Here is a 26,033-nt window from a genome sequence, read left to right on the forward strand (position 1 = left end):
AAGGTGGGATATAGAGCTAAAAATAAATCTCCTTACTTCAACAACTCTCATAAGGTTGTTCTGAACTTTGACCAGGCAATGATTTTTACTTTGCTTTTGTTACTATGAAAATTCAGTAAGAACTTAAAGTCATCCATTTATGACAGATCACATTTAGGAGTACTAGTAGAGTTACACAGTTCCTTGTTAGTAGATGCTTAGATTTAAGAAGTCCATCCTTAAAAGATACAGAAAACATTAACTTTTTACAGACATGTAGTGGGAGCCTGGATTTTTGCAGCCCAGGTATGATAACCTACATTTAATAATTGTTTTGTCTCGCTGAAAAATACTATGTTCAGCTTTAGGAATGGCTCTGGGCACTCAAAGTTTTGAAAGCTACATGGGACCTCAAGTTATACACCACTCTCCTAGGACTTGGCAGAACTTTGCCTTCTTTGTCTAATGGTTTCAAGGCCCTCCTAAACCTTTGTTTCTAAGTCAGGTGAAGCCTATAGCACTCTAGAGGTTCACTTCTGTCCTCTGATAAATGGTCTTCCAGTAAGGGTATATATTGCTGTTATAATAAACTGTACTACATGAAATAATATTCCAGAACTGTTTCTTATTATTTGCATTTCAAGTATGTGCAGTCCCGTTTAAAATCTTGATTTTTCGCATGCTAAGACATTGCGGTTCCCATGTTATAGATATGGACTGGTTGAGAGGTTCAGCTGGGATTGAGCTAAGATTAGCACCAATTATCTGGCTGTACTTTTGTCATTTTAACAGCTGCATAACTATTAAATTTTTAAAATAAGTATCACATCTCATTACTGCTTTTCTATGGCGGAATGTTGCATTGCCTCCCATTTATTTGTGCTCTGTCGGAAACCCAGTCTGCCCCACTAAAGCCCAATGCTCTAGCAACCTGACATTCTTATGTCTGTTGCTTAAACAAAACACAGCTGCTTCTGTAAATAATTGGATGACAGCGCAACAAATGTAAAGTTGGGCGAACATAGATGTGGATTTATGGCTGCTACTTTTCTCCTCAGCACTATCCTCCAACATATTAACTGCTCCTTTTCCCTCCTCACTAGCAGTACTATGATGCCTAGGAGTAATTCCTTGGAGGTGGTTGCAAGAGTCTCATAGCTATTTATGAGATTGCACCCAAAGCAAGGAATTTAATGTTTGCTTCATACCTGCTTTGTGGAGACCAAACGTTATTTTACATAGAGATATCTTGATATCCGTAATCTCTCCATATAGGCTAAAAGCCTGGCATTAAATTCTTCTGTACACACAACCTTCTGCTTAATTTCAAATAATAAAATAGTATGATAATAAATTAATAATGAATTTAAACTAATAATGACACTAAAGCAATATCATACAGCTGTGGAAAAAAGTATAACATCATGTAAATAATTACAACTAAAATCAATTCATATATACAGCAGTCCAATACAATCCTTATTTAAGAGAAGGCAATAGTAACCATTGTGTCTTTAGAGAACATTTAAAGGTCTGCTGGGTAATAGTCAGGGCCTACTTACAAGAACCTCTAGTACTAGAAGATGAAGTCAGATCAGCACTCCAGTCATTAACCTAGTTAGAAGGCTACAGGAACTGATGGAATACCCACAGAAATATGGCCAGCAATTGAAGAAGAATCAGTCTAGGTTCTAACCAAGCTATCCCAGCAAAACTGGAGAATGACACAGTGGCCAACAGATTAGAAGAAGTCAATCTACATTCCAATACCAAAAAAGGAGACTTAACAGAGTGTGCAAACTATTGTACAATGTCCTTAATTTCATATGCTAGCAAAATAATGCTCAACACAGATTAGAGCCCTGCATTGATAAAGAGATGCCAGACATTTAAGCTGGTTTTAGAAAAGGCCAAGGAACCCGAGGCATTATCGCTGGTGCATGCTAGATAATTGATAAACCAAAAGAATACCAAAAAGAAGTCACTATGTGCTTCATTGATTATAGAAAGGCCATTGATTGTGTTGATCACATCAAGCTGTGGAATGTGCTCAAAAAAGTGGGAATCCTAGAATATTTTATTGTCCTCATGAGAAACTTATACTCAGGTCAGGAACCCAGAGTACAGACAAAACATGGCAAAACAGATTGGCTCCAGGTTGGCAAAGGAGTACTACAAGGCTGTATACTCTCCCCTTATTTATTCAAACTATATGCTGAATATATTAAGGGAAACTGGATTGGAAGAAGATGAGCATGGTTTTAAAACTGGAGGAAGAAATATCAATAACCTGCACTATGCTGATGACATTACCCTGATAGCTGAAAATGCAAAGGATTTGCAAGCTCTAGTAATAAAAGTCAAGAAGCACAGTGAAAAAATGGGACTAAAATTAAATATAAAGAAGACCAAACTAATGACAACAGGTAGAACAACCAGACTTAGAAGTGATATTGAAGTGGTGAATAGCTTCTATCTTTTAGGATCAACAATTAACAGTAAAAGAACAAGTAGTCAAGAAATACGCCACATACTAGCACTTGTTAGAGCAGCTCTGAAGTCCTTGGAAAAGATATTCAAATGCTGTGATTTGTGCTGTGATTTGTCTATACTTACAAAGATGAGAACTGTGCAAGCCAAGGTATTCCCTGTGTCACTCTATGGAAGTGAAAGTTGGACTTTGAAGAAGCAAGATAGGAAGAGTATTGATGGTTTTGAACTTTGGTGTTGAAGAAGATTCCTGAGAACACCTGGACAACCAAGAAAACAAACAAATGGATCATCGAACAAATCAATCCAGAGTTCTCTCTGGAGGCACAAATGACGAGGCTCAAATTATCCTACTTCAGATATATTATGCAAAGACCCTGGACTCTGAAGAGGGCTCTATTGCTGGGAAAGGTGGAAAGAAAGAGAAGAGGACAACCAGCAGGAAGATGGATGGACTCAGTTACAATGGTGATGAATGCACCATTGGAAGATCTGAAAGACAAGGTCAGGGACAGATCGTCATAGAGAAAATCTATATATGTGATTGCTAAGAGTCAACAACAACTTGATAGCACATAATGAATCCATCAAAAAACTATTCTCACAAATGTGGAAGTGCAGCTAAAAAGGTCCTCTCACATATCGCCAACAAATTGTTCTCAGGAGGGTAAGCAAGTCAGGCTTTGGCCATTGCTCCAGGAATATAGGCAGGCTGATGTGGTGAGATCAGTCCTTCAAAGAAATTGGTCCCAAATTGGTAGTAGGGTTTTAGTAATCTGTATTAACTGTTTAAATCTGGCCTGGATATTTACAGCAACTGGTGCAATGTAGGTAGCACATAGTGTCACCATCAGAACTCAATCACTTTTATTTTGCAACAAAGTTTTCAAAGAAATTTTAGCTAGCAGGCAGCCTCCCGTGGAATAGCAGGTCATCCTGGAGAGCACTGGTGTGTGAATAACAAAGGCAAGATCTGGCTTCTCCATTCAGAGCTTAATCAAGTAAAAAGTGCTTTTGATTCCAGTCACCATCTGATCTTCCATACAGTGCTTGGACAGTCAAGGGAGTGCGTCTTCATCTAAAACCAATTATTATTGTCTGGATTAAATCTCATCTTATCCATATAGTTATTATGATGTGCTTGTGTGAACAAATGTGATATGAAACATGACTACAATGATAATAATAGCAACTGGAGTATTAGTGAAACCATAATGTAAATGGAGTCTAGCACCTTAGTTTATGAAGAATTCCATATTTTGGAGAATATGAATTGGACTTGGTGCTTTGTAGATAGTGCTAAGATTCACTATCAGTAACAAATGGGGAAGATTTTCTTAGAGAATTTTCTTTAGGCAGCTAAAAGATAAAATATCAAGCCACATATACCCAAAGGCAGCTTTCTATTCATTACAGAGTCAAGATTCTACTGTCTGGAAATTTGGACTGTAAAAACATTCTGCTACAGTGCCATCAAGGTGTTCTGTTGTTTAGTAGTGAACAAACCAACTTCACTTTGCTGCTGATGGAATCTAATGGAGTCTAAGGCTCTAGTCTTATGCACACTTCCATGGGACTAAGCCTCACTGAGTTTGCTTCTGAGTAAATGTGTAGGAATGCCTGGTGTATCTTGGTTTGGTGTGAAATTTTTCACAGCAGTTTTATTTTTCTCCAGTTGTGCTTAGCCCTAGTATATGATTGAAATAACTTAAATGCCATATTTATACATTACAAGCAGATTCTGTACAGGTCCTGGAAGGCCTCCTTCTCAGGGCTCAGAGGTTAATTTTCTTAGCTTCAGTTGTTAACTATATCCTGGAGTTCCATACCAATCTCTGGGTTTAGAATGATTTGAAGGCATAGGATGCTGTTACATTATCAGTGTTAATCAGATATAATCCTGGCCTATGTCTGGGTAGATAAATAATGAGAGGCCACTGTTTGCTCTTCTATGGAGGAGCAGGTCATATTAAAACAGGGCATGTTGTGCTGTTATGTGAACATTTCTCAGTGTTGAAAATATAAAGAAGGGAGCAAGATCTTCATCATATCTGGTCCCATACCATGTTGATAAGAGAAGTGAAACATGCTTACTTCTCCCTTATTCATCAGTGGACTGTCATCCAGCAGCCTTATTTAGAGTAACTAGCTGGGAAAGGGGCAACATGAAGAACTCCCATCTGGTTGCTGCAACCAATTTGCACAGCACTTCACTCAGATTCACTGAAACCTTGACTTCATGTGGGACTCCATTTGGTTTGGACCTCCAAAGAAGTAGACATCATACTGTCTAGGTTGTTGTCTGCTACATGCCCCTCCTGGCTGTTGGGAGATGAGAGCAGCCTTAAAGACTATTTGGAAATTGCAAGTGGTCCAGAATGCTGGTGTTGACCAATGAAGCTCTTCATGCCTTGGCATCTGGCTATCTATAGCACTGCCTGCTCAGCCAAAATTGTCCTGGTTCATTAGATTTCTAAGGAACAGTTGCTAGTGGTCCTGTACTTCCTGGATGTGAGGGAGCTGTGGGTAGGCAGTGCAGCTTTCTGGTGGCAGCATTGTTGCTTTGAAATGGCCTCCCCCCAACTTGCCCCCAATTCGGCTTTGAATTATTTTGGACAGCATATTCTTGATTTACTGCATTGAGCTATTGTGGTTTGTTTGTTTTTTTAACTATTTTTCTTGTCATTTATGTTGGAATTTTTACTATTGATATTTTCATTGCTATTGTGTTGTATACCTTGTAATCTGCCAAGATTCATTTGAATGCAGTAGGATATAAGTTCAGTAAATTAATAAATAAATGTCAAGTAGGTGACCCTTAGTTTATAGTTATGCATGCAAGTCATCGTTAAATTAAGAAGATAACAAGATTAAGAGATTAGTTAAATAATAACCTCCTTCCTTCCTTTTTTTCCTTTGACAGCTTCCAAAATACTGGCCACCTGCTACTATTTAAATGTAAGCAAGCTTACCTGAAGTGTTCTTTTATAGGATTTTAAGATCCTATAATAATATTTTAATGTTCCTGCTGTGGAGTTCAATTGGTTTACTCCTTGCAGTTAGGTTTTAAAAACTCTGCCTTTGCTGATATTTTAGCCTTGGGACTCCTTTTATTTTGTTGTAGTCAAAGGGCCAGAAAAATGAAACTGATCTGAAAGGATGAATAACAGACCAATCATTTAATATTTATTTTCCAGATCTGTGATGCGATAGAACACCTTCAAGAAGCACTGAAACTGTGTAAGGATGATATGAATTCTCTTCATTTGTTGGCCCTCCTTTTTTCATCACAAAAGCACTACCAACATGCTTTGGATGTAATTGACGTGGCCCTTGCAGAGTATCCTGACTGCTTCAAGTAAGTGTTGTTCAGAATATATTCCATATCTCATCCTGTTGTGCACATCATGGAGGGGTGATGAGGAAGCTGTGCAATCCAGATCTTGGTTTCTACCTCCCACCTAACAATCCCAGCTCCTGGTTAATACAGATGGGGGACCAGTTTCTCCATTTCTGGTCTAAGGGAAGGCAGCTTTTTCTGTTCTGAGAACTGTTACCCAGATACAGATATCTGGGAGAAGATACAACTCTTGGTAGAGTGCAAGCATTGTATGTATGGGGCAAAAGGATCGATCTGAAGCATCTACAGTTAAAGGACCTGATAAAGGAACAAAAGTGGGCTTCTCTGGGGAGCCACTGGCCATTGTGTGCCTGTTGTAATGATTTCACTTACTATTTCACTTACCTGTTATAATGATTTCACTTACTTTAGGTAGCTTCCCACATTTCGTAAGACAACCAGTATTTCTCCCCAAATCCCCTCTTCTTTCTATTAAGATCAGCTAGAAAAGCTCTGCTTGTTTCTCTTTGTCCAGGATGATGATATTAAGCAGAGGGAAGCTTCTTGTTTGTGCTGAAGCCAAGGTTGTGGAACATTTCCTGGATCCCTAAGCTTATAAGAAACAGAACAAAGGCTCTTCTTGGAGGCTTTTATTGATATTTTGTGAGAGAACTTCTGGAATGCATTTGAGTGAAAACAAGCATATTTAAAACGGTGAATGTATTCAGTGCAATGAATACAAACAAATCTTCTTTTGCAGATAAATCCTTTTGTTAAAAAAATTAATAACAGCACAAGTTTTCAGTGCAATTATACTTTTCTTTTGTTCAATGCCTAGCCCTGAAAAATATGCCCCAGGTTTTCACTATGACTGATTCTAAAACAGCCAGAGGTACCTATTAGCTAATAACTGTTAGAATGCCAGCTCCTGTTCCAGATAACAGGTATATATATGTAAGCAAAGGCATGATACTCTAATTTTTTTTTTAAAGACAGATAGCCCACCTGAAGTGTGGAAAAGGAACATGACTGATAGAGGATCCAGCATGGAATTCACTAGTTGTCCACCAATAATGATAGTTGCAAAGCTGAAATGGCACTATGGGCAAAAGGCCTGTTGTAGCCATTGTTAAAATGCTACACCTGTCTTCATCCTTGCTGGTTTGAGCCAAATGATTGGAGCAATTATATATGCTTACTTTAGGCTTCTTTAATCCAGTGTCCTTATCTGGACCCTTTTCAGTCTGGGTTCAGGCTGGAGTACACTACTGAGATGGCACTGGTGGCACTTGTGGATGACCTCTAGTGGCTCTGGACAGAAATGGTGCAACTGTCTTGGCCCTCCTGGATCTTCTGGCAGCGTTCAGTACCATTGGCCATGGTATCCTTCTGGACTGGCTCTGGGGATTGGGAGTAGGAGGCACTGTTTTGTAGTGGTTCTCCTCCTTCCCCCATGGTCAGTTCCAGTTGGTGTTGCAGGGGGAGAGGTCTAGCTCTAGGCCCCTGTGGTGTGGGGTGCCTCATGGCTCGGGTTTTTCATCACTCCTCTTTAACATCTGCATGAAACCACTGGGCGAGCTCATTCAAGAACACAGGATGCAGTTTCATCAGAATTTCTAGTACCTGTATAACACATCTGGAGGACACCAGCTTAAACAAGGCTTGTTAAAAAGGGATGGACCTTCATTTTCATAGTTGCAGCCACCATATTGGCTTTTTTGACCCCCACATAGATGCCCCTGCAATAAATATATCAGTGAAACATGCTTCACTGCATTGGATCCATTGTTCCACTCTATGTTGAATGCAAAATAATAGCTTCTAAACAGGTTGAGATATTTCAAGAAGTCACACTGGGAAAAAAATCTTCAAGGCATGCTGGGATATGAGCACATTAAAACCTTTTGTTGTGCTAGTACTCAAAGAAGGGCTGAATGCGTGTGAAAGTGATTCATAAAGGTACTTTCTTCAGATAAAAACAACTGGGCATGTGCAAGGAATTGAGAAGCAGACAAGGGAGTGGCATCCGGGGGAGGCAACAGGGTCAGAGTGATGGCAGCAGTGTTGCAACGTTGCACTGCAAGCCCCACCCCTTTTCTGCGTGCACTGCAACATCGCACGCATACCCAAAACTTACCCAACATCGCTTGCAATGCGATGCTGCTTTTATCAGACTGATACAAAGCAGTGAGAGCCTGCAGATGCCAATGAAAAGGGGAGCTTGTTTTCTTTTATAAACAAAGTAAAACAACAAAGTAAAGCAAATCTCTTTTACTGATTTTCAGGCTTTTAAACGATACAAAAGTAAAGCATAGACAAATGTATGTGCATATACCTATAAGTTTTGATTGACTGACTGATTGATCAATTAAAGGCCCGCAGTTGGTGTAGGCTCTTAGCAACCACATAGATAATCATGGGGAAAATCTATCCGTAACCTAGTCTTTCAGGTCTTTCAATGGTGCACCCATCACTGCTGTAATTGGGTCCATCTATCTTACTGCTGGTCATCTTCTCTTTCTTTCCAACTTTCCCAGCATTAGAGTCTTCTCCAAAGACCAAGGCCTTTGCATACAGTGCTGGAAGTAGGATAATTTGAGCACAGTCATTTGTGCCTCTAGTGAGAACTCTGGATTGATTTGTTCGATGATCCATTTGTTTGTTTTCTTGGCTGTCCATAGGATTCTCAGGTGTCTTCTCCAACACCAAAGTTCAAAAGCATCAATACTCTTTTTACCCTTCTTCTTCAAACTCCAACTTTCACTTCCATAGGGTGTCACAGGGAATACCATGGCTTGCACTATTCTGATCTTTGTAGGTATGATACAGTTTAGAAGAGGAAAATATGTTTAGCTCCATACTATAATAATATATGGAGACCAAAACAGATAAACCCATGTGTCTTAATCTAGTTGCTCTAAGTATACGCATACAGGGAAAAAAACATGAAGCCACCCATTAGCCTTATTATTTGCAAAACTCACTTTGACACTTTTCAAAAAGATGTCAGTGCCCAGGGGGTGGCAAGGATTGGTTTGTTGAAATGAAAATAATAAAAGAGAAGCAAGTGTCAGAAAACATATCATATTGCTCAGTTCCCTTCAGTTTTTGCATACTCTGCATCAGCTTCTCTAAAACAGAAGAATCGGACATACAAGTTAGCCATTTAAATAATGCAAAACTAGATTTCCAAGAGGTTATCTCCATTTATACAGCAGCTACTAGGAGAAAGTTAATCAGATGTTTGTGAAACAATGGAGGATTATTGCATTTAGGAGAGACTGAAGCTGAGCAAGATCTGTTCATTTGCTTTGTGATATCAGACTTCTGCTGAAGAACTTTCCAGAACACTATGTGACATTTGAACATGGGACACACATAGATATCACTGCCCCCACTGCTTCTCTAACACACTTTTTTTTAATTTGAAAGGGTTGATATGGTGTACTCTGGCAGAGATTAGGGGTTAATAATCTACTTAATTGTAGGGCAGACGATGTATTGAGAAAGTGCAAATTGATTAATGACCCCAAATGAAAGCCTGTTGAAATTCCAAGGGCATTATGGCAATGGTGGAGTACTTCTGTACATTTCTCCCACCTATAATTTCTTTGCTCCAGATTCTCCATCCCTCCCCAGTGCAAAATGCAGAGCTTGCTTCTCCTCCCTAGTATACCCTTTGCAGCACAAACTCTTGAATGATGAGGCTGGAGAATGCAATTTGGAACAGAGAAGCTATTGGTGAGCAGATGACTAAGCTTTCCTTCTCTCTCCCGATGTTTGTCTCTTGCAGATTCCAAGGCTGCTTTGGTTTTTAAGGGTGACTAAGTCTTTACTTAGCCCTAAAATTCATGTATGTATATTATTGTGTGCGTGTGCGTGTGTGCACATGTGTGGCAAGCGAGAATTCAAGGTCTAATGTGAACAAAAAGATAGTACTCTAATTGGGGGGAAAGAGTCAATTAAAATGTAGAAGAAGCAGAGGAAGATACAAAAGAAATTAACAAAATGAACTGTGTTCAGAAATCAATATGGAAAAATGCAGGAACTCTGGCTCTTTCTATGCTGAAAATAATAATTTATAATTACTGAAATTAAGCCCTGCCTTTGCCATTGATCAAATTAAATTGCATATTGCCAATGCTGCCCCAAAGGAAAAATGACTATACTACATAATGATTTACCACAGTAAAATAGACAGGTTTGATATTATGATGATGGATTAGTAGGGAAACAATTGGAGAAAAAATTCAATATTTCCTTGGCCTGAACTGGCACCTGAATAGTTTCAGTGAGCAACTAAGATTAAGCTTAAGAATACCAGCAAAAAACCTCCCCATTTTAATTTGCTCGAAGACCTTCAGCTGTGAGTAGATTAGAAATAACAATTATTATTATTGGTTGGACAGTCAGCCAATTGTTTAGACTGGATTTGGCATTTTTATCCACCTATCAAGTCCTTCCCAGGGACCTGGGATAAGGAGATGTAGTTGTTTGATGGTGTTAAAGGTATATTATTATGATTATGATTATTATGTGGTGATTGTGGTCATTATTGATATGTCAGCAGGTTTGATGGGGCTGTCTTTAAAAAAGGAAATAACAATATGCCTTCTAATATGGGACAAGTGGAAAGTTCAGTCATATCACTTATTATGCCTCAAGGAGAGTTGATAGCTTTTTCAGCTACAGAAAATGTGCTAGTTATTTTAGGGACATCTGTGAACATTAAGAGGGGCAATCCTGCTTCCTGGGTGCCAGTTCACTTCTCAAAGTGATGATATGAACTGAGAAGCAGCCTTGGGCTGGAAAGGTTGACAGGACAGAGATTAAGTTGGATGCTGTTCACAGCTTCAGATGAATGCAGGAGCAGAATATAATTCCTACAGGAGAATTTTATTGGCCATGGAGGCCTCTGGGCCCTTTTATAGAGCGTGACGTGAGTGAGCTGGACTCAGCACCACTCATTCCTGGACAACCCAAGGGCTCCTCCCAAGTGGATTTGTATTACTACTCTGTGTTTAATTACATGAACACCTGCTGCTTCTCAAATACTACAGAATTGCAGATTTTCTCCTTCTACATAACTATATAGCCAGCTTCTCTTTATAGTCTTTAAAAAATTAACTACCTTAATATCATGACTGATGAGAAGTTGATTTAAAAACCATAAAATTGGGAATATATTTTTGCACTGCTAATGAATAAAACAATATATAAACAATATAGATGCCAAGGAGCAACAATTGGGGGCTATCAAAGTGTAGATATAAATGAGGCAATGGATGAATAAATGACTTGTGAATGTGTTTATATATGCATATATAAAGATTTTCCATGTTTCCAAAGTATACTGGTGAATCCTGAGTATCGCATTTAGATGACTTAATTGATTTATATCAAAACATATATCTCCAAGTTTTACACTGGATCACAAATTGAATATGAACTAGCTGTGCAGTGCAGTAGCTCAAAAATGCTGATGTGATCTTAGGCTATGTCAGCAGATAGCATGCAGATTTTAGGAAGCGATCATTAAGATCTGCCCAGAACCAGGCAAGCCACTTTTGGCATTCTGTGTAAGGGTCTCAGCAACAAATTTTATGTATATTGACAAATAACAATTTTTCCAAATAAAAGCCATGATCACAGTAAGGGTCTGGCAACCAGGTCCCAATAGATGAAATAGCTAGTATCTAAAGCCCAAAAGGAGACATAATAGTGGTCTCCAAATATATTGCTTAGATGTAAAATTGGGGGGAAATGGAGCTATTAAGATTTTAAAATAAAATATGAAGAGAAACAGTCTAAAGGCAATAGTTGTTTAAAACAGGCTATCTTGTAAGGTGGAGGGAGGTCTTTCCTTTGCTGGAGGCATTTAAATAGAGACTAAATATGTCTTATGTCTGGAATATTGTACATAAAAGCTTGAAAGCTTTATAGAGCCCCAAATGGCAGTGGATGGCATAAAGTAAAAGAGACTTTACATAGATAGATAGATAGATAGATAGATAGATAGATAGATAGATAGATAGATAGATAGATGGATGGATGGATGGATGGATGGATGGATGGATGGATGGATGGATGGATGGATGGATGGATGGATGGACGGACGGACGGACAGACAGACAGACAGACAGACAGACAGACAGACAGATTTTATATTTCAGACCCTGCATTGAGCAGGACATTGTGCTAGATGGCCTTCAAGCTTTTATAATTCCACACACTTCTAATACAGCCTACAATAAAATACATGATTATATTGATAAACCAGCAGCAGACATAGCCAAGTCAGCAGGTTTTTAGAATTCAACAAAATCAGATAAAAACAGTAGAATTGCATACATCATATTTTTAAAACTTTGAAGAATAAGGAGGTTTTGATCTGTCATCTCAATGAGATTGTGTGCTCCATTTTTTTAAAATAATGAATCATATATCAATAATTCATAATGCAAGGCTATGCAAGGAGATCTAGTGAGGAGGGCATGGCCACTAGATTACTGAGAAGAGTCACTAATACAGCAAAGGAAAAAAAGTTTATAAAAAGTGTAACATCTCTGCCCTGCCATGCTGACCCTTTACTTGTAAGCTCTCAGCTCCCCTGAGAAAGAATTATTTCTTTCCTGTTAAGCTCATTAGTTGGGCAAGATCAAGGAATATGAATTACACAGGCTTCTAATGGTACAGTAGTCTTGGGGAAAATACAAAATCTCAGAGACTGCAGGAAGAATTTCCAACCCACATTTATAGTGTGTTCATTAAGGCAGAGTCTCTCTAAATCAGTGTTTTTCAAACTTGGCAACTTTAAAATGTGTGGACTTCAATGCCCAGAATTCCCCAGCCCGTATGCCGGCTGAGGAATTCTGGGAGTTGAAGTCTATGGTGGTTCTGATGTTCATTGGGACCTCAGCAGGAGAGAATGGGGGATTGAACATTTATCTAGACCAGCTATTAATTAACCACTTAGATACACATGCACAAACACAGAGACAAATCTAGTTTCTAATGATGCTGTTTTTAGACTGAAGGAGTTAAAAAAAATACATACCTGCATAACACCATCTTGATGCCTAAATACATTGGCTGCAGTCCTCAGAGGAAGTCACTTTTAGTATAGTTGAACTGACTTCCAAGTAAACAGGAGTTTTATTTATATATTGATTTGTGTTGACAAAGAGTCTGATGGCACTTTCCAGACTGACAATTATTTTATGGCATGAGTTTCTATGGCCTACGTAGTTCATAAATCTTGAAGAATTAAACCTGTGTTAGTCTATAAAGTACCAGAAGACACTTAGTTATTTTTACTACGACAGGTAATGCAACTATCCCTTTGGGAATCATTTTCCCTGAGTCAGTCCTTGATGTGTGATATATCAGCAGCGTGCACTTACTGTACTGTCAATGGCCTTGTGCAGCATATTAAGAGACACACTCCAAAGTAGGTGAGGCCAGGATAAAAAACAACCTAATTTTGGGGAGCTTGGGATGTTTTTGGAGCAAAAGCTAAAGCACCATTTTTTTTTCCGTTAAAATCCTCCTAGCTTCCCCCTTCCAGAACCTGAGGGAAAAAACTAGCCAATTTCTCCTCAACATCTGTGAATACTCTGGGGGCCACAAGGGGGAGCTAGTAGGCCCCCTATAGACCATGAGGTGAATTTTTCTGTACACGGATTGTATGTGTAAGAAGTAGAAATATCCCTCCTGAAGTAATGGAAGGCCACTGGCAGATCACTCTTTACAGTATTGAACTATAGAGACCAGTGGATAGATTCAGTAAAAAACAAAAACTACTTAGCATGTTGTAGGAAATACAAATTGCATTTATGTCATTTTCAAAGGTGTGGCATTCTTTAAAGATTAACAGGAAAGGTTGAGGGGAGAGGTTAATGCAGTAACGGCTACTAATTTGCACAGCTTTAAAAGGGGATTAGACAAATAACAAAATGTAAACCTATTCATAGCTACTTCTTGGGCTGTCTATCATTTCTAATAGTAATCTCTGGGAAGGTGTGTCCTGTGAACTATTATGTCTTGCTTGCAAATTTTCTGTAAGTCTCTGGTTGGCTTGTTCAGGAAAAAAACAGATGCTTGACTTTGGCCTGATCCAATAGGGCTGTTCTCATGTCCTTAAATTTAACTCCCTGCGGCTGAAACTAAATACATTTTTACTTCATGTATAACAAATACCTCTTGCCTTAGTCAGGGCCACTTGTAATGAAAGTAGCTATAGCAACAAAACAAAGTTTTCAACTAATGAAGGGACATTTCCAAAGGAGAACAGCTTGAGAGCTTGAAGTATGCATCCTTATTAGTCATCTTCAAGTTGCAGATGTGATATATGCCAGCGCCACTGAATTTTACAAAATTGCTTTTAACTATCTTCTGGCTGTGGGGTGCTTTGTTGGGTAAATGTATACCGTACACCTTTGTTTAGACGTTTTGAATACATGGGTACTCGTATTTCTTCACACATATTATCTAAAATTTAGATTCCAAATAAGTATTACAACAGGGACATACCAGTATTATTATATTCTTATTATGGGAGGAGCTGAAGCTGCAGGCTACTTCAGATACAACGTTACCAAACTTTTTTTTTTTTTTTTTTGCTAATCTTACTCATTGGCTCATGTAATCATAACTGTTTCCTTTTTTTTTTAATGTTAGGCAGCCATTGCTGGAATTGTGGGGGGTGAAATCCACACTTTTGAAGAATCTAGGCTAGAGAAACCTGACTATAGGATAGTGACAGATAACATAATCCATATGTAATCTTAGGTACAGCAGGCAAAGGTCTGTGTAGATCTAAATGTGCTGGTTTTCTATTTGCAGGTAGCTTTGATGTTGGCACAGCAATCCAGGCTTGTTACTTAGGCTGACTATTTGCCCATCATAAAGAAAAATAAAATAGGTTTTGGACTCACATTAAATCTGTGTGTGCCAACTTTTATACAGTATATATATGACTAATACTGAAAAGAAATGCCAAACAGCCTATCATAGTCTGAGACTGTAATCAGGTCATCTCAATGCCTACTCAGTATGTTGACTTGGAGTTAACTGTGAATGGGCAGCTTACAATCCATTGGATCTCCCTTCTTAGTTTTAAAATCTTTACATAAGATTTTGACTGGACTCCTCCAAACAAAGGATACTTCCAAATAAATGTTGTCTTCTAATAGCCAAAGAGGAGACTGCTGTCTATTACGTGGTGTAACACGTACGGACAGCACACAGTAACCTGAACTGATGCTGTTAGTTGTACCTGTATTGATCAATGCTGCAACAGACAATACAGAGTTAGATGGATTTGGTTGCCTGATTCCACATGAGGCAGTCTTCCATATGCAAAACAGATGTATTTGTTTCACATGGACTGCCATCTTAAGAAGCAAAAGGGCAACCAAATAAGTATATAGGCCTTATACTGTGGGTTTCATTTTTAATTTCACACCAATTAATCCTAAAAGTAAGCTTACCTTCAAGGTTCAGTTCTATCAAACCTTATTAGAAAATAAGAAAAATAAAACTAACACAAAACAAATCAGGGCTTTAAATGCTTTTCTATGTTCATTGAGTATGACCCCATCTAAAGTGCTGTTGCTACCAACATGCTGTCTGTATGTGACTAATGGAGTGTAGGAAACAGAGGGTGTCATATCAGCAGAAGATACGGTGCACAGAAATGCCAGTCAACCTAATTCCATCTCACTTCTTGGAGCAAATATTCTATCAACTCCCTACTACAGTGCCTTCAGAAAATCAAAGACCTAAAAATAGAAGAAGTTGAAATTTTGGTGTCATGTGACGTCGCAGCACTCTTTACGTCCATAGATCCAGAACTAGCAAAATAATCCTGGCAGCAGTACTACACAGCACTCTTGACCTAGCCAAATGCACTAAGATCAAAATATCTAGAATCATGGACCTCATCAACCTCTGCCTCACTACATATTTTCAGTTTGATGGACAAATACATGAAGAAATCAGAGGAGCAGGCATGGGATCAGCACTCTCAGGTTCCATAGCAGACTCTGGCCTGTGACTGTAATAAAATATTGACTGATTGATAGCAGAGACTGTAATGAAGCATCTAGAAACTATAGCACACTCACACATACAACCAAAAGTATGGATCCAGTATGTAGACAACACTTTTGTTATAATAAAAAAGGAAGACACATGAAACTATCAACAACATCTTCAAAGGAATAAAATGCACAAGGAAAGAAGAAAACAACAACACACCACCCTTCCTGGATATTCTCATCAGCAGAGGAAATGATGGCAAATTAGAAAGGCAAGTCTATCAAAAAACAACCCACCCTAACCAAGAGTACCAAAGTAACAACCCAACCTCCCGCAAGAGGAGCTGTGTAAGAACACTATTCAGATGAGTACAAATGCACTGCAGCAACCCAGAACAGCAGAAAAAGGAAACAGATTGCCTAAACAACATCTTCCAACAAAATGGATACCCACACAACTTTATCAAACAGTGCCTGACCACTCAATCCATTACAGCACAACCAACATAAGCTATGAAAAGGGTAACACTACTGTACATCAAAAACATCTCAGAAACAACCAACAGACTACTACAACCACACAGCATTACCGTACCACACAAACCAACTAAAGCCCTTCAAAACATCTTAAGTGAACTAAAAGACCTACTAGCCCAAGAAGAAAAAAACAGGAGTCATCTACAATGTACAGTGTAAGGACTGTACTACGTTGGATAGACAGGCAGAAGACTAGCAGAGCACATCCATGAACACCAACTAGGAGTCAGAAGACACGATGAAAACTCCTTAATCTCACAACACATGGACAGATTCAACCATAATTTCAGCTGGGAAACCGTGAGCATCCTAGATCAAGCTAAATCCAAAAATGCTAGGGAATTCCTGGAAGCCTGGCACTCAGACACATCAGCCATCAATAGGCGCATAGAGATAAACCACATTTACACACCATTCAAAAGAGACAATAAGGATTCTAAGAAGGAAACAAAAAGATGTCTGCTCCAGCAGCCAACACCTGGATAAGCAGGGATTAACATCAGACAAACAATAAAGCAGAAAACAATACCCTAATCAAGGTAATACCAAGAAGAAAACCACACCTCCACCAAAACTGGCAGGGCAAGTTACTGTATATAAACAGGGAGAAAACCCCACTCACTTCTAGCACTGACGATGTTACCTAGCTGGATAATGAAATGTCTGCAAGAAAATAACCAAACGCAGGGAGCACCAGGGACTCCACAGTTCACCTCTGAGCTCTGTATATTCTCTTCTATTGGATCTCCTATTTTGCTTTAGTAGATGATACTATCATTTTGTCACTGACCTAGATTGGCTTCAGTAGTGTTCTTAAAGCCTTGTCCAAGATTACCAAGCATTGACAAAAGGAAGGAATTTATTCCAGCAGTACTTTTATGTCATAAAATTATTATACAGTATGCTATTAAGATCTTAATCTAACTATGGTCCCCTTCAAAAACTGCAATCTGATTTTTAATTATCCTTTTTTCTGACCCTTAGATGTATCCCCAGTGTGATTCTAACAGTAGAGGCCAAGTTGCTCCAAAGTGAAGCACTCATTTTAACATCTTCCCCTCAATAGTATTAGAAGGAGGATTGTATAAATTCCTATCTTTCAGGTTACACGCATGTGAGTTAGACAAGATTGAGTAAATTGAACATGTTCTAATATGCTGAAAATGTTTTTCAAATTCTTGGTTAAGGTTAATGCAGATACTACTAAAAACTTTCCAAACTGCTCAGACAAATGTTATATCCAATTCCTTTAAGATGACAGAAACTCTAAAATTAGTTGCAAAATTATGTTTCTTTAGCAATAAATAACATATTATGGCTAGGTGGATGTCCCTTCCTCTCTTACTGTTCCATATGTGTCCCTCCTGAAGCTGTGTGCTCAGTGGAAGAGGACTACAGTCTCAGACAGAAGGAACATGTTATTTTAATCTCCACAGAACCAACTTGAACAAGACATCTGAATTTAGGCTCTGGAAGTGAAAACATATTGGTTTTAGTATTCATTTATTTAATACATTTATATGGCCACCAAACTTGAACATCGTGACCCTGGGCAGTTTACACAAAAGCTACAAATAAACAAAAATAATCAACAATTCAATTAAATATTTGTAATCAACATTTTTTTAAATTTGATCTTAAGCAATTACAAATGCTGTAATCTTGCTTAGATTTACAGCAGTGTTGTCCAAACCTGGCCACTTTAAGATGAGTGGACTTCAACTCCCAGAATTCCCCAGCCAGCCATACAGTTTGAGTTGGTTTGATGGAGCACTAGTCTGGCCCAGGAGTCTTGGGGAGTCAAAAACCTGCAGCACGGCCATTTTCAAGAAGAGACCAAGCATCCTTATTATATCAGTTCATGCTGAAATAGTTAGTGTTCCTTTATGTTTGACCCAACATAGTAGGAACTAAAAATAAACCAAAGTTTTCCATATCTATTTTCTGTTTACTATCTTTGTCTCAAATCTTCAGAGCTTTCTAATCATTGTCATAGAATCTGACAAAGTGTTTCAGATCAATAGGAATACCAAACAATGGACACCAAACCAGGATGTTTTGTTTGATGTTATTATAGACTATTAGCACAGAATATTAGGAAAATAAAATATTTAGATACTGTAATGAACTTGAACTCGTGTATTTAACTCGAATCATTGTATATTTAACTCAAATTTTGCTACAATAGGCTCCATTCTTAACTATGGGTTGTCTGTAAACCGGGCATTCTTAACCCAAGGACTACCTGTATTACAACATAAGGAACTGATTTAATTATTGTTAAATATAAAAAGATGGAAAACCAAAGTACATCTTTTGTTGAAATAATGGTGTTTAGAAGTGTGGGAAATTATTCTGGCTGCCAACAAAGAACAACTGAAAAACCTATAATGAAGAATATATTTGCTCACTTTTTATTAACTGAATCAGTAACATTTTTTTTTCTGATGGATTAGCCTCATCTGTCTAAATGTTTCTTTGAATAGAAATATTGAATACATAAGCCTAAAATATTTTAAAGGTGGAGTCCCTGGAGTTCTCTGAGCTTGGCTGTTTTCTTGCAAATGTTTCATTACCCGGCTAGTTAACATCTTCAGAAAACAGCCAAGCTCAGAGACCTCCAGGGATTCTACAGTTCAACCCTGAGCTATACATATTCTCTTCTATTGGTATTTTAAATGTTTAAATTTCTCCATTTCTAAGCACTTTCCTGGTTTGGTATTAAACATAGTATGTATATTTGTTGATCTTCATTGATACAGGATTATAGATCTTTCTCATATTACATATTTGAATGAACTCCAGAAATATTTTAAATAGTTTGGTTGATCTGAACGCATTGCATTACACATTTTAGTATAAAAGTTCAACTATTAAGTAAACTGATATTCTCAATATTTGCCAAAGCTGGATCCTTGTGTGTGTGTGTGTGTGTGTGTGTGTTTAATACATTAGTGAGAAAAGAGACAGTCTTTCAAGCCAATTATTTGTCAGTGACACAATTATTACTGCAGAAGCTAACATGATGGTTATTATTTTATTTATCACATTTATATAGCTGCCTATCTCACACAAAGCGATTTGTATACAATTGCATACAAATCCATTTCTATTTCTTCCCTTGGCATGATGAACTATGTTATGGATTTTCATAAACATTGTTTATATATTCTTCAATTTTGATTTCACCAGTTATTTTAAAGTTTCCAATCGCCTTTCACTTCTTTTTCTCTTGTGAATAATTATGTGGTAACAGTGGGCCAGAACTTAAATTGCTTTGTATCTTTTATAGGAGATCTCATTTTTGTTGCTTGTAGAACATGATGTTATATTTATCAGTGGCAAGGTTTTAGTAAGACAAATGGAAGCAACAGCTGTAAGAAACTATGACTAACTAATTGTTAATCTTAAAAGCAAAGGTCAAAACAGACATCAAAGAGCTGCAAAGCATTTGTCGATTGAACTAGATCAATTATATTAAACTCCAGTAATAAATTAAAATTTCACTCTTAATCTGGGAAGTTAACAGAAGCAAGTATTCTAGGGACAATGATGTCTTAAATAGCTGGCACAAAGCATATTCAAGTTAAGTGGTAAGTTAAGTTGGCCATAAGATAAATTAAAAAGTATGGTCAAAAATATTTAATGGAACCAACCAAACATGCAAAAAACTATGAGTAAAGGATCTCCTGTACTCTTCTGTAGACAAGAATAATTGGGAGGTGGGAACATGAAGAAAATAAAAGTTCAATTGATATTGAAGTTATGAAGTCTACGTAGTTAGAGCCCTCCAATGCCTACTTAAATGGATTAGTCTCCTAGGTGTCATGGAAGTTTTAGATTATATTTTGGATAGCTGGAATAGATTTTCAGATTTGCCTATAATGTTAGATAACAGACTAACTTACAGTATTGGTAAGCAGAAATTTTTATAATAACAAAGCTTGAGATTAATTCGGAATAATATATTTGGTAAAATAAAAAGTACTACAAGCCAAGTTGGGTAACATGAAGCAGTGATCTGAGTGAGTTTGGTCTAGTGGTTAAGGCACCAGGCTAGAAAGCAGGAGACCATGAGTTCTAGTCCCGCCTTAGGCATGAAAGCCGGCTGGGTGACTTTGGGCCAGTCACTCTCTCTCAGCCCAACTCACCTCACAGGATTGTTGTTGTGGGGAAAATAGGGGGAGGAAGGAGTATTAGATATATTCACCGCCTTGAGTTATTTATAAGAATAAAGGTGGGATAAAAAAAATTGAAACAAAAAAAACTGTGGGTTAGCAATTGAATGACCCCCTACCATTACTGCCTTGGTTTCCAAACTCTTAAGCCCTTTGTCTCCTTTCTGCTCTCTCTTCACTGGGGGCTTTCTGCATTTCTTATCTCCAGCAGTGATAATTATGACTTCCACAAAAGAATAATAAACAAAGCTACCTTGTGGTAGCAATCTGCCTACTTTGGTTACATGAGATTTTAAAGGAAAGAAGAGGTTTTTAAAGATGTGAATTTGTCTTCCATTCTTTGTATCCTCCTACAGTGAGTACTATTGTGACATCAAGTATTAAGAGCAATGTGTTTTGCGGGCTATGTTTATATGAAGGATTGATTAATTGATTGATTATGTGCCATCAAGTCGTTTTCGACTCCATAGCGACCACATAGATTGATTTTCTCCATGATGATCTATCCCTAACCTGGTTTTTCAGGTCTCTCAATGGTGCACCCATTGCCTCTATATGAAGGGATTATGACCCTGAATTTAAGACATTTTCTTCTCCCAATATGAAGAACAGACAGACGATAGATAGATAGATAGCTATATCCCTGTGCAATGCCAGTTTCCCCAGCTTGTCAACCTAAGGTTGCCAACTCCAGTTGAAAACTATCCTGGAGATTTCACACTCCCCAATAAATGTGTGCCTAAAACTCATTTGTGTGTGCAATATGTGTGTGAGAGAGAGTTTGTGTACTTACCAAAAGACATACTCCAAAGAAGAGCAGGACCAAAACAACAAGATATTAATTGAATTAACAACTACTGATTAAAATTAACTGCCTGTAAAGTAAACTATTCCATTTGTAAAATTAAACAGATCCCTTTTCTGCATATTCAACCATTCTCTGTCACACACACAAACTATTGCCCTGCATTGAAATACTCAACTGTACAAACATAGACAATCACACACACATTCCCTTCTCTCTCTCCTTCAAGAGAAACAGTCAAAAAGAAGAAAAACAGGGTAGAGATGAGGTGAGGGAAAGGAATGGTTTCACCAGGAAGGGAAAGGGATTAGCAGATGGAACAAAATGATGGAGATGGGAATAAGAGGAAGAGTGACTAGAAAGAGAAAATAGAGGCCTTTTACAGAAAGGCTTAAATTCACTAGACAAGCAGGTCCTCTCAAGCAAGATCTGTCCTTGGAAGGCATCCCTGTTTTTCAGCTGTGATGTTTGCAGCCATTTGTACCTATCACCTATTCCTTTATTTTTTGCAACTTTTATTCTTATTAGAGAATTTAAAACTGAGCCAATTGACAGCTAAGATTTTTTTTACCTCAAATTATCTGTGAAATATGATGTGATGTGATGTGATATGATAATATAAGCTCTGCCTATATATGTGAAGTCATCCTGATTGGAAAAATAAGAAAGAAATGCAGAGAAAATCATTTGTTGCCCAGAATATTTTGAATTTTTAAATATGCACATTTATAAACGTATATATTAATTGACAAAATCACACTATCTGACTTAGCACCATAGCATTAAAACAAATAAATCAATTAGCAGCAGTGAAACATACTTACCAAGAAAAAGCCATTTTAAACAAAAATATTTTTAATGTTTTTAATGAAGGCATATGTTTAATGAAGGCATATCATGGATCAAAGAAACTTCTGGAGTGCTATCTCAGAATGTGGAGTGATTACCAAAAAGGCCTGTCCCGTTAGTGTTTCTCATTCTTGGCTGCTTTAAGCTGTGTGGACTTCAACTCCCAGAATTCTCCAGCCAGCATGTAAATTGTTTATAATAGATAAGCTACATGGGAGAATGCTTAAGTTTCTGTACCCTTTTCCAGATTCTTTTTGTGTGTGTGTGTGCTTCCAAAACTGAATTTATGCACCAGCTAGCAAGAAAAGGAAGGGCCCTGCTTGGAGTGAATGGCTAACTGGGCGTAGGAACATGCCTTTGAGAACAGAGGATACACTCAGCATTTTGTTACAGCACTTGTACAGAAAACAAAAATACTCAAGTAGGAATGATTCATAATGCAAATCCACTGGGTTTCCTCCCTTCAGAAGGCATTGTGCTCCCTCACTGGCCTTTGTAGACTAGATCCAGATTTCTATTCAGGCATCTGGCAGGTTGCCTTTATAATCCAGGAAGAAAGGAAAACCAGCCAAGCTCTGCAATTTCCCTCTGACTGATTTTGCTGGATGCCCACAAAGTTCTCCTTGTTCACTTCTTCAGGATATACGTATATGAAGTGAAGGAGTGCCTTGTGTGGCATTAAGAAATTAGGTTTGCTTTCAAAAACAAGGTGAAAAGAGCAGGCTTATTAATGTCGCATCCTACCTAGCATATACATTTAAAGAGAACTGAAAGGCTATGTAGAACTTCTAAAAACCTCTAATTAAGCAGAAAGTCAGTTTCAGCATCACCCTTTGAAGCCAACTTGCCCTCAAAGAAACCTCTGTTCAAAGCTGACAGTCAACATTATTTCGAAGAGGTTGAAAGAAAAACACAGTGCCTTTTAGTTTTGTTTGCTGGGAATGTATTTAGGAGGGATTTCAGCAGAGTGATTCTATGCTGTATAGGTCAGGTCTGTATCTTTAATTATTAAGCAGAAAGGAGAATTTCTATATATGCAGTTTTTTCTCTTTCTCTGGCTGCAATCCCTGAGTGTCCCAGAACAGGTGAAAAAGGGCTAAGGAAGTAAGTAGTGAAAGGTGGGAGATTGTATGATGAAAATAAAATCTATGTACCAACCAGCTAAATATTGGAAATGAAACATATGATTAGCACCATCATGGACTGGGACTTTTGATGTGAAGGAGTGGGCCCTCACCTTACTATCAATCCATTTTTACAAGTTTTAGAAATTTTGGAGTGAGCTCAGAATACGCTGTAGCTCTAGGGTGGCTTCCTTATTCACCACAGAAAACAAAACAAACCTAAGAGGTCAGGATTAGCATGATATTTGCATATGATAATATGTATATAAGAATGTATACTCAGAAAGAATATCAGTAATTTAACTGGAAATAAAATAGGGAACAGATGAGCTGAGGACCTGTGTGACTTTTACTATCCAGCTATCCAGAGTCTATTGAAAGCTTGAGGTTCTTCATAAGGTTCTTTACCGTTCACCTGGAAGTTACTTGATCCTCACATACTGTACAGAATGGGCTCCTGTAAAGAAGGGAATGTCACTGTAGCTATGCAACGTCATTCTGGAGAAAGGAAAGACATGAAAGTACTAACTCCTGTTTGCAAGATGGAGATTTAGGTGAACTGGGTAATTGGCCTGCAGAGAATTGGATATCCAGTGGCAAGTGACTGCTGATGTTTTTATATTTGCCTTGGGAAGAGGCACTTATTCATACCTGTTTCTTTCCAACCTGGCACAAGGAGAAAAAGAGAAGCATTGAGCTATCTGGAATGGTAAGAAGCCTGTTCCTTTGCTTTTCCTCAAAGCAACATGAAGAGTTATTTTCAAAGAACAAATAACCGATTAAGGTTGCACAAAACATTTCGAGGGACACAATGCAAAGTTCATTGGTCTGATGACAGCGCCTTTCCTTGAAACACTGAGGCAACCACACTTTCTGAAAGGCTCAGCATGGCTGCTTCAAGAACTTTGCAAGGGTGCTTCAGCATGCATGTGCATGCACAGCTGCTTCACCTAGCCATCAGTCTCAGCAGAACAAACTGTGGTCTGTATATGCATCAACTTGGAGAAGCCTTCGGTATATTAAAAAAATAGAATCCAGGAAGATCAGGGTTAGGGAATTGTATCTGCTCCAACAACTGGATTTACCCATTGTCAGAGGCTTCATGTTTCTAGGGCAGATAATGGGAGGACAGGAGAATTTCATTTTAGAAAAGTATGTAATAAACAATATATTTTTTAAAAGCAATGTAATATTATATGGCTTGGCACCAAGAGGCATGCAGGACCACCTTCTCCGGCCAGAGTCAGCCTGTCCAGGAACAACTCTTGGGCATCCCCCAGGAGATGCTGTTTCTCCATTGTACACAATAGTGGGGACAGAAACAATCTCCCTGTCCCCAGCTGGAAATTAGTTTTGCCCCATCAGCAACTGAACTCCTGGTAGCTGATCAAGACAGAACTCTCTCGGAGACCTTTCAGTGGATATTTAGAAAACATTGTTAATTTGCAAAGTTGCTCCTATTTTGTGAATGGTTTGAATGATTTCTTACGTTTTATTACTATGGGTGGTTCAATTCAATTGGTCTAATTAATTAAGATCAAGCAGTGAAGTCACTTCCACCCAGCCACTGTTTTGTTCTCCAAACCAATCACTTCCCAACGCCTTACCGCTGCCTTTATTTTTGCTCCTACAATACCACAAATTGCTCATGTGTTAACCAGCCAGTCAACAGCAAGCCAGCACCTTATTCTCTGTCATTGCCCTAACTTAGCCCAATTAAAAGGGAAAAAAAATTCACTGTAAGGTGGGCATTATTAGAAGCACAGTAAAGGTGCTGCAAGTGCTAAGGCACCTTTATTCTAGTGGGGAGGTGGGAAACCAAGGAGCGTGGAGGCAGGACAAGGCAAGATTCACACCAATTGGAAGCAGCCAGTTTCCCATCTCCAGCACTTCAGCTGCAGAACTATACTTATGTCAATTCCTCCTATATCATTGGAGAACATAAAATTATCTGGCTTGGCTGTCCAAAGGCAACGATAGCACGTGACTGCATAAATGCAGAGTTGATCTAGGGGTGGTACCACTGAGAATCACAACTGAATAATGAGTTGAACCCAGATCTTCTTAACCCTACTCCAGTATATTGCTCACTTAAATGGCTTTCCTGAGTCTGGTCCCTTTGACTAAAGTAATGGCAAGAAAGATCTAATCCTTCCCATCTACCATTTTCCCCCAAATTACCCAACCTCATCTCTTTATCCCTTGAAACTGCAGAGAAGATACAAAGTGTGAGATTGTCAGTGAGAGAATAGTAGATAAAAATTATCTGCTGTCTTTCATGTCTGCTACTATACTACAGTACTCAAAATCCCAGCCTCCACCTCCAGATTTTAGGCACAAGGCTCAGTTAAGAGGTCGTGAGGAAATTGATCTGGCCATAATGACTCATGTCGGTTGACTGAAAGCTTTGCTCAGAAGTTCTCATCAGTGGCATAATACCAGATAAGAAAAAGTATATTATTGTTTACACCTATACAAGACAAATACAATGAAGCATTTTGGAACAATATGACGAAGAATCTATTCTTTGTATACAGACTTTAAAACTTTAAAACTTTAATTCTCAGTTATACTGTCTGCCTGTAATAATATAATATTGAGGTCTCCTGCAGTGTACCCTGAATTATTCATCCAGCATGCTGGAGGACAGTGGAGAAATGGGATGATCCTATCTTTTTGTGCTATCTTATT

General features: G+C 38.2%; 1 protein-coding gene across 2 annotated transcripts in view; it reads left to right on the top strand.

Annotated features, from left to right (window-relative positions):
* The window catches only part of TTC7A (tetratricopeptide repeat domain 7A), a 192,315-nt gene that overhangs the window by 95,256 nt on the left and 71,026 nt on the right, over positions 1-26,033 (top strand). For both annotated transcript variants that reach the window (XM_088147914.1, XM_088147920.1), the window contains one exon: positions 5,667-5,827. In XM_088147914.1, the coding sequence (XP_088004040.1) occupies positions 5,667-5,827 (161 nt within the window). The remainder of the gene's footprint in view (positions 1-5,666; positions 5,828-26,033) is intronic.

This window comes from Python bivittatus, unplaced genomic scaffold (genome assembly GCF_059951505.1).
Source record: "Python bivittatus isolate LINGU-HERP-01145 unplaced genomic scaffold, Pbiv_v1 ctg000020_np1212, whole genome shotgun sequence".
In the NCBI taxonomy this organism is placed as follows: Eukaryota; Metazoa; Chordata; class Lepidosauria; order Squamata; family Pythonidae; genus Python; species Python bivittatus.